Source organism: Nothobranchius furzeri, chromosome 6, assembly GCF_043380555.1.
Source record: "Nothobranchius furzeri strain GRZ-AD chromosome 6, NfurGRZ-RIMD1, whole genome shotgun sequence".
In the NCBI taxonomy this organism is placed as follows: Eukaryota; Metazoa; Chordata; class Actinopteri; order Cyprinodontiformes; family Nothobranchiidae; genus Nothobranchius; species Nothobranchius furzeri.
Window position 1 is genome coordinate 25,068,628 of NC_091746.1, and position 9,687 is coordinate 25,078,314.

Below are 9,687 nucleotides of genomic sequence, written 5' to 3' on the forward strand. Positions count from 1 at the left end.
TAGAAATAAAACTGGTATGGTAAGGACAATGTCATATTTCCCCTTCATGTTAATTTCACCTTGGCTTGGTGAAACAATGGGTATGAACATTCAGTGTTTACTGATTTGTTGCTTTTTATAAGCTTTTGTGTTTCTGAAAATTTGTGTTCAAAAAACCAGGAAATAAACTCTCAAATCTGTAGATTTTAAACTAAACTCAAGTTGTTCTCAAAATATGGAAAAATATCTTTTTCCAGAGGCAGAAGAACCAGATCAACACACACACACACACACACACACACACACACACACACACACACACACACACACACACACACACACACACACACACACACACACACACACACACACACACACAGGGTTCACTCTGAACTCTGACCCCTATTGCTAAGTGGTTTTGAAAAACAACCAGTTTAGAAAGACATTCTTTGTATCTGGCGCCATCTAGTGGTCACATAGCCTATGACTAAATCACCGCTGCTGGAGAATCTTTTCCAATAACCCTTTAGGCCCTAGACCTTTTTTCTTTGGGCCCTGGCGCCTCCCAATCGGGGGCCTTTGGAGTTTCATGTCCCAAGTGTGAGTGATTGTTTGCATTCCCCGAGCACAGCTACAGCTACAATCAAACCAGTTTAGATAGTAAACAAAGCAATTTTTGGCTTCTGATACATTAAGATAAAATGATACTTGAACTTTATTTTAGAAGAGCTGCCCTGTGTAAACGTGCTGACAGGATGGAGGTTGTGAGTTCAAAATCCATTTAGGAAATTTAGTCATTGTTTTATTTATTCCAGGGGTCCTCAACTACATTTGTTCAAGGTTTTATTTTTCCAGCAGACACCAGAGAAGGTCAGATGCTCTTCTAAAGTAAAGTTCAAACATCATTGTATCTTAATTTATTACAATTTAAAATGGCCTTTTTTCCCACCTGGGCTGTGTGATTGTGGGTTTAGTTGTGTTTGGACAGTTGCAGATGTTTGGGACATGAAACTGTAGAGGCCCCCAATGGGGGGGGGGGGGGGGGGAGATAGGGTTAAACAGGATAAAGAAAATGTTTTACCCCTTACTAAATAAATAAAATCATTAAAGAGCAAGTCACCCCAAATACACCATTTTTTTTGCTGATAAACTAAATAAACGAGTGTCTAATCGTGCTGCAGACACGTGTTGTCAATAATTTGGCACTTCAGTGCATCTTAGTTAAAATTTAAATATTCTGCCTAAAACTGGCAGTGTTGTGCCGTTGTCAGGTAAAAACTCTGCACTGTATTTTAATTTAAATCTGCCACTGCTATTGGCTAAGAGGTATGCTATGATGTACACTGGTACATTATGATGTCACAATGCTGTCATGAGCCTATGTGTGTGTGTGTATTTGTTAGCAGCTCCACCCTCGGTCTGCCAGGCAACAGCATGTGTTGCATTTTTCAAACATGAAGTGGGAGTGGAGTTAGACTCTGGTAGGGGGTGACTTGCTCTTTAAAGTTCATGAATATAAGCTATAAGTTGAGTAGGAATGCTGATAGTTGACTGATAGTTAATCTAATAGAATCACAAACGTACAGTTACGCCATGTTAACAGATTAAAGCTTTAGCTAACACCCTTAACCAGTTAAATGCATCTTTGGCATTCCTTGCTTTATTTTTACACCAGGGCTGTTAATTTCTAAATTCTTTTAAAGAGCAAGTCACCCCCTACCAGATTCTTACTGAACTCCCACACACACAGCACAGCGGTCAGTCCAAGAACTTAATAGATGCAAGTTTCAGTTTCTTGATGTCCACGTGCAGGTTGTCACACTCGGCTTGAAGCTGGCTGTACTTCTGTTTGAGGTCATCATAGACAGCCTTTGGGACCATAGCTTCTGAGGAATAAATGAGAAAGTCAACAGTTATAGTCTCTGGGTGATCATTAAGACATTACAACACCCGTCATGTCAGAATAACATTAGTAATATTCAGAACAGATCAGACCTCATCTTTTAGAGACGGACAGAAATGAATAACGTTAACATCTAGAAACACAAATGTAGTTTTTTTTCCTTTTTTCTTTATTTAATAGGGACAGTGCATATTAATGAACTTCAACAATAACTTGCATCAGTAAATATAGCACCAGTGCTAATTTACATCTGCAGTCTCTAGGCAGCTAATAAAAGCAATAAAAGAAAGTAAAGTATTATATTTAAAACTAGGAAAAACAGAAAGAGAACACATAAAACACCACTGTGAGGACAAATTACTGATGGGTACAGGTTTGGTTTGCCTTCAACCATTGTTTAAGTTTGAATCTGAAGGATCTGCATGACTGTGAGTCTCTTATGCCGAGTGGTAGACAATTCCAATATTTAGTCCCCTTAACGGATAAAGTGGTCGTGCCAAAAGCAGTGCGCCTGTCAGGCACCTCACAGTCTCCTCTAGCTGTGGCCCTGGTCGACATTCCACTGATAGACCGTGATTTAGTCAAATCTGTCAGGGGGAAAGGGGCTAGTCCATGTAAAACCTTAAAAACCAGGCAAGTATTCTTGAAGGTAACAAAGTTACTAAGATTAAGAAGTCTATATTTATCTAAACCAAAGCAAAAATGATTTTTTATCAAGGATTTTATGGCTTTTTAAAAGGGATTCTATGGGTTTGTGTTGCACCAGGAGGAAGTGACCAGGAGGTTATACAGTATTCCACGTGAGACAAAATCATAGAATGTAGAAATAACTTAGCAGCATGGAGCGACAAACAAGGTCTAAGTTGTTTAAGATTTTGTACATTAAAATTGACTGTTTTTAGTTGTTTAATGTGATTCTAAAGAGTTATGGTTGGGTCCAAAGTTAACCCAAGATATTTGAATTCTTCCACAATGTCAAGTTCTACCCCTTCAGGAAAGATGTTTGATTTTTTTTTTTTTGTTAATGACTTGACTGAGTTTTTCCATGATCAGAATCTGGTTTATCCTGATTTACAGACTCACAGTACAGTACAGTAAGTACTAGCGAGTTGTGCTATTTTAATGCATTAGCTCAGGATGATAATGCTATCTTCTACAAAACTCTGCAGCACGTGTCCTGATGAAGACCAGGAGGCGGGAGCACATTACACCGGTTTTAGAATCATTGCATTGGCTCCCCGTATGTTTCAGGATCCATTTTAAGGTTCTTCTAATGGGTTTTAAGTGTCTTAACGGTCTTGGGCCTTCTTATCTCTCAGAACTGCTTTTACCATATGAACCCTCACGGCCTCTGCGCTCCTCTGGCAGGCGTCTCCTGGTCATCCCTAAAGTCAGGACACACACTCACGGCGAGGCGTCCTTCCAGTGTTATGGCCCTCGCCTCTGGAACGAGCTGCCAGAGGACTTCAGGGCCGCAGAGAACGTTCATGTTTTTAAGCCCAGGCTCAAGACCCACCTATTTAGGTTAGCTTTTATCTAAATATTTACTACAGTTTAATTTCTCCTTTTACATGATTATATTTTCTTGCTTGCTTTGCACGTTTTATACGATTATATTTTAGCATTGTTTTCATTATTTAATATTATTTTACGGTCTATATGATTTTATTTATTACTTATTTTCTACCTTTTGTCCCTTATATTAGCTCTTTCATTATATTTTTACTCATTTGAATCCAGTGTTTCCTCTGTAGGGGCCCTGTACCCCAGGAGCGGTGGTCGACTGTAGCTTCCTGGGCGCTCTATAGGTGGGGGTCTATGCTCCCCCTCCACTGAGCGCCCTGACTTAGTGTGGAAGACCTGATGCTGCCGGGGCAGACGGCTCCTCTGATGGCGTTTCCTTGCCTTACCTTACTTGGCTCATCTGGACTCAGCCAAATATAATTTTTTACTTGTGTTTGTGTGTGTGTGCGCGTGCGTGTGCTTGCATACGTCTGTTAATGTTTTTAACCTGTGATGGGAATCTGGGGTCATTTTGTAAAGCACTTTGAGTAGCACTTTGTTTGAAAAGTGCTTTATAAATAAATCTGATTTCGCTAGTGCTAACGAGTATGTTTAAGTGCAAGGATCTACTTGTAAATAATTATGCATTTTAAATCCATATTAAATTAGATTTTAAGAATATTTATATAATATTGGTGATGCATTCAGAGATCCGCATAACCCCCTCTAAAAGCTTGGTTTGTGGCCAGAGGGAGATAGACAGCACAGCATTGTGAAAGTATAGCTGGGCAAGTAACTATTTATTCATTTGTTTGTTTATTTTGCTTCTCTTTATAGCATGAAAAAATAAATGGAGGTTTCTTTACCTTTGGAAAATCCCACATCAGGAATCGACGAGCCTTCATCACAGAGAACATCATCCAAGTTTGCTGCCACCTCCTGCGCCTTAGCTCTTTCCCCCCTCTGGCATGATGCTTCTTCTGTTTGTGGCCTCTCGTTACACTTTAGGTAACCCGGGTGAACAGTAGGGGCCCAGTCTTCAGAATTAACATCCGTTACTGCATTAGGACAGCCTAAAAACGTAAAATAAGGTACAAACGCCACGTTACAACACTAAGCTAACTGCTAACCACATTAGCATTCTGACAGCAGTATGAAAACAGCATCAAACTATTTAGTGTTCTTTTTTATGGCTGTTTTTCGAAGTATCTGTTAAATAATAAAACATTTTAAGCATTTAGTAAACTCTTACCTGTTATAAAGTGATCACTGCAAACTCTAGAATTGGCCGTTTCAGCGCCTCCTGTTTTTAACAGGTTCAGTGCACTGGCGCTACTTCCTGACCCCCAACTGCATAACATGAGTAGTACGAGACGTGCGGGCGCTGGCGAGCATAATGCTGTCGCCGCCATATTGGATGGGTCCTCTTAAACACTACTGGAGTCATAGCCGAGTGAAAAAAAGAAAAAAAAACTATATTTTATTCTCAAGATAACAACCACTAGGCTCTTTACAAGAACAAAAATGTAAAACATTAAAAAAATTTGATTAAAAAAATATGAGGAGAGGGAGAGAGAAAATGAATAGAAAGAGGGAAATCATAAGAAGAAAATATCTTTTCCATAGCGCCTCTCAAGATAAAAATCACGAGGCGCTTCACAAAAACAAAAAATGTAAAAAATATAAAAAGAATTTAGAAAAGGGTTACAATATATTTAAAATGAGCAAAAAATAGACAATTCCTGAGGAAGATGGAATAGGTGGGGAGAGCAGAATAAAGAGTGGTGAAGATGGTCATAGAAAAGCCTGAACAAGTGAGTTTTCAGCTGCTTTTTAAAGGAGACCACTGAGTCCACTGATTTCAGGCTCAGGGGGGTGAGGCCCAAAGTCTGGGGGCCACAGCAGCAAATGATCTGTCACCTTTGGTCTTTAGCCTGGTGCTGCACAACCAGTAGGCTAAGGTCACTGAACCTCAGGGACCTGCTGGGGGTGTAGGGACCGAGAAGATCACCAATGTAAGATGGTGCTTGTCCATGTAAGGCCCTATAGACCAGAACCAGGATCTTGAAATGAACCCTGAAGTTGACTGGCAGCCAGTGAAGCTGGAGGAGAAGCGGGGTGATGTGGGTGTGTTTGGAGGACTTGGTCAGAAGCCGAGCACAGGCGTTCTGAACCACCTGTAGACGGTTCAGGGAGGTTCTGCTCAGACACGTGAAAAGAGAGTTACAGTAGTCTAAGTGTGAGGAGATGAAGGTGTGGAGAACTGTCTCAAGTTCAGAGCGGGACAGAATGGGACTCAGCTTAGCAATGTTCCTGAGATGGAAGAAGGAAGAGCGAACAAGAGAACTGACATGAGAATCCAGGGTGAGAGCTGGGTCAAAGGTCACACCAAGATTCCTGACAGAAGGTTTGGTGTGAGAAGCAAGCTAACCAAGAGAGTCTCTGACTTTGGGAACCAGCTTGTCTGGGGCACAGATGAGGATCCCAGTCTTATCTTCATTCAGCTGAAGAAAGCTCCCACCATCCAGGTTTTGAAGCAGGTGTGTAACAGCTGCAGCTTAGACATCTCATGGGGCTTAAAGGAGATGTACAGTTGGATGACATCTGCATAAAGATGGTAGGATATTCCTTTGAAGGAGCTCAGGATGTGCTGAAGAGGAAGCAGATAGAGAAGGAAGAGCAGAGGCCCCAGCACAGAACCTTGTGGGACACCATGGGTAAGGGAGATGGTGGAGGACCTAAACTTGGAGACGGCCACTGAAAAGGAGCGCTCAGACAGATAAGAGGAGAACCACTCCAGAGCAGATCCTGATAGGCCTACCCAGTCCCTCAGCCTCTCCAGTGTCAAAGGCTGCAGAGCGCAGTGCGAGTACTGGGATTGGGCCCAAAGGGACCAATAATACCTAGCTGCAGACCCTCTCCAAACACGCCCCCATGAGCCTGTTGAGCTACCCCCCCCCTCCCCCGAGCTCAACAACGGCGGCCCTCCCAGCGGGCAGGGAGCATTCCGCTGTCAGCTCCATCAGCTCCACACAATTGAAAGAATACGTTTATACAGAAATAGTAATAATGTAATTAAACAGAAAAGGACTCCAGGTTTAAATATGAATGTATGGATTTTTTTTTCTTGCATACACACTTTATGGCCATCCCCAGTGACATTATAAAACACAGATACCACCAACAAATAATCAGTTGCTGGACAATAGGCACAACATACCTGTGCTTACTTAAGTTAGCAGGTGAGTAATGTATGTGCAAGTGTTTATTTTAAATGCAAAAAAATTAAATATCAGAAAAAGTAATTAGTGGTAATCGTTTTAATTAACCCCTTAAGCCCACTATTGGGAGCACGCCTCCTACAGCAACATTTAACTTTCAACCATTTGTTATAACAGGCGCTAACAGTAGGTCTAAGTTCATACGAGTGAGTAGTTAATATCTATGTTACTATTTATGGTTTTTTATTGCTTCTTTACAGTGAAAAGCTTCTGATGTGTAATTTTTAAGCATATTTCATATATTCTGTTAACAGGAATAATTGCTGGCCCTTTGACACAAAATATATAGATTTAGAAATTACTCAAATATTTTGCATTAAGTAAACAATTCACAAGACTAGTAAACTGATATTGACCATACACTAATCTGTAAAGAATATACTGTAAACACAAAAGCAGAAAAGTTTGGCTTTAGAAAAAAGTTCAGACAAATGAAACAACCAGCAACAGCTTTACTTGCCCTTACAAAAACCTTCGGAAAAAATAATTAAAAATTTCCACACAATGAGATGAGTCCAGAGCTTTTCTGAATTTCTCCGAGTATATGAGCAGTTCCATGGCATATATCAGCTGCCTCTCACTAATGAGACAAAGATAAATAGCAATTAGTAAAAATGACATTTACACCTACAGGCTGTCATAAACAATGTGAAAACAGTACATATAGGCAACTATGAAAACAGTCAAATAAATAGCCTATTGTTACGTTTATTTTGGCCAAAAGGCTTGCATGTAGCCCATTAAAAATTATATATATAAAAAAATTTGCGTCCATGACGTCTTCCCCCACTGCCAATAATACTTAATTTTATATAAAAGTGTTTCAGAAAAAAATTACGAACGCGCTATCTATCAATTTATGTCTTAAACGTTCACATTTCTAGTACAAAATCTTCACAAGTTGTAAAAATATAAATCTGTCTTTACCTGAACCGTCATTTCCATCTGTTGCAACACGCACGCGAGTTCTCGTCTTCGTACGTGCACGCGTGTTTTGTACATAGGGCACGTGAGCGTGTTTGGTCGGGGCTGCGTCTGCAGCTAGACCGTTAGATCAGCTCGCGACGCTGCTCCTCACTGTGGGCGCTCAGCTCAGCTGTTTAAAACAATGAGACGCTAAAAACACTGAGATGCTAACGTGAAAGGCTAACCGAATTTCCCATGTTTTAAACAATGAGACGCTAACAAGAAAGGCAAACTCCGCTCCAGCCTCATGTACGCAACAAGGACATGCTAAACATGAAAGGCTTATACCGCGAACAGCGTGCTAAAAAACATGAGGGAATGCTAAATGAAGGTTAACATAAACACCAGGGGATGCTAAGGCTAGTTAACACGAGGGGGTAAATCCTTTACTTGCTGAGCATTTCTTAAATAGGTGCTGCTATTATTCAGTGTTTTTGGTGCTGCAATGAATGGCCTGCAGAGCTAAAAAGACAACAAAAGAAATGCTTACCGACAGGGTTTACGAGTGACTCCAGGATACTGGTCGCCGAGTCCAGACCTCCTCCGCTGCCTCGGTTTGACGGTCTGTGTCCATAAATAGCGTCCACCAAATCGTACCACTTCCATGTACTCCGCCCATTCCCACTACCGCCGTTGCTGTCCTTAACTTTTCTGTAGCGGGCTTTTGTTTTTTTCAGCTTCGCACGACACTGCTCGGAGGTGCGCTGGAATCCTTCAGCTGCCATGCGCTGAGAAACTTCTTTGAAGACTTTCTCATTTCTTCTCATCCCATCCAGCTCGGCCTGAATGTTGCTATCTCCCATGATGGTGAGGAACGTTTGAAGCTCTGCACTGGACCAAAAGCTACTACTTGCAGGCATTTTCGCGCACAAGGAGTTCAGCCAAACAAACACTGGAACTCGGCTCACTTCTTTCCATCCCCTGGGATTGTCGCGGGTAGTTACGTAATTTCTCCGCCAATCAGAGGACTCTGGACCCGCTGTGGCTCCGCCCAGACCAAAAATCTCTGGACCCACAGGGGTCCCGCTCTGGACCGGTTCGGGTAGGTTTCCTGGACTGGTTCAACAATCGAAACAAAATATTTATTGGCGACCCGATCCTTCCCATTCCATGCCAGTTTGGTCGGTGGAAAAGGCCCAAAAAAGGGACCAGGCTCAGAGAGTCACTTTTAAAACAGTCCGGGTGGAAACAATTCTGTGATTCTACGGACTTTCTGCTTCGGCCGATCATGTGTTACATCCCTACCACTCATAACAGATTTTATTTTCTTTAGGTCAGTGATGATTAAATGTAAAATAAAATGAAAACAAGTCTATAAAAGGATAGATTTGCTTTATTAGTGAATATTTAATACTACTTATATACAATCAATAAGTGCTTAGATTACACACACAAAATAAAAGTAGAGTAACGCTGACATTCTTAGTACTTCAAACCTAATAATACTGTGTGATATCGGGACGCCACAGACCCATCAGCCCTTTAAATACCATCCTTCATCTGGAAAACGACAGCAGCTTTAAAACTGGACAAACGATGCAAAATCCTTCAAAAACACACAAGATCAGACGTCAGAGTGCAAAGGTTTTACCTACGTATTTGCAAACAAGAGTCTAGATGTGTAAAAAGCCACCAGACAGTTTTAGAGAGGAGTTTAAATCCTAAAAAAGCTCTGATGCTGGGACATCCTTCAGATTAATCTCCTTCACAGAGAATTCTCTGGACATAATCCACTCGATAATGGAAATATGATGTTATAGTTCCTGGATTAGTGAGCAGAAGCCTCAGCTGGACGATTCTCCGACTGTAAACTTTCCACTTCAATGAAAATTTAGGCAATTTTCCTTCATTTAAACCACAGCAGCAGAAAAAAAAACTCCTTTCTTTTATTCAAATGGATGCAAACTTGGGTTAAGCTCAGAAGAACCAAATATATTTGGGTCTGTGCTGGGAGGATGTGGCAGTTTTAATCAGACCGCTTGTACTTCTAGAGTATTTCCTTCATTGCAAAAGCTAATTTCACAAATGAAAAAGCTGCTGCAGTGTTTTAGTACG

The 9,687-nt window shown here is 41.1% G+C and overlaps 1 protein-coding gene across 1 annotated transcript; it reads right to left on the reverse strand.

Annotated features, from left to right (window-relative positions):
• Window positions 1-1,565: 1,565 nt before the first annotated feature.
• On the reverse strand, window positions 1,566-8,693 carry LOC107393005 (uncharacterized). The gene is made up of 3 exons (XM_015971130.3): window positions 8,123-8,693; window positions 4,252-4,458; window positions 1,566-1,865 (listed from the first exon to the last, which is right to left on the reverse strand). Exons 1-3 carry the CDS (start codon window positions 8,490-8,492, stop codon window positions 1,738-1,740), a joined length of 705 nt encoding a protein of 234 aa, XP_015826616.3. The 5' UTR covers window positions 8,493-8,693; the 3' UTR covers window positions 1,566-1,737.
• Window positions 8,694-9,687: the final 994 nt, after the last annotated feature.

Bases quoted from the DNA above. Each gene is read 5' to 3' on its own strand.
- LOC107393005 (XM_015971130.3), bottom strand. From the start codon at position 8,492: ATGCCTGCAAGTAGTAGCTTTTGGTCCAGTGCAGAGCTTCAAACGTTC. The intron at 4,459-8,122 runs GTAAGCATTTCT...TTACGTTTTTAG, and splicing joins GTCACTCGTAAACCCTGTCG to GCTGTCCTAATGCAGTAACG. The intron at 1,866-4,251 runs GTAAAGAAACCT...TTTATTCCTCAG, and splicing joins TGATGTGGGATTTTCCAAAG to AAGCTATGGTCCCAAAGGCT.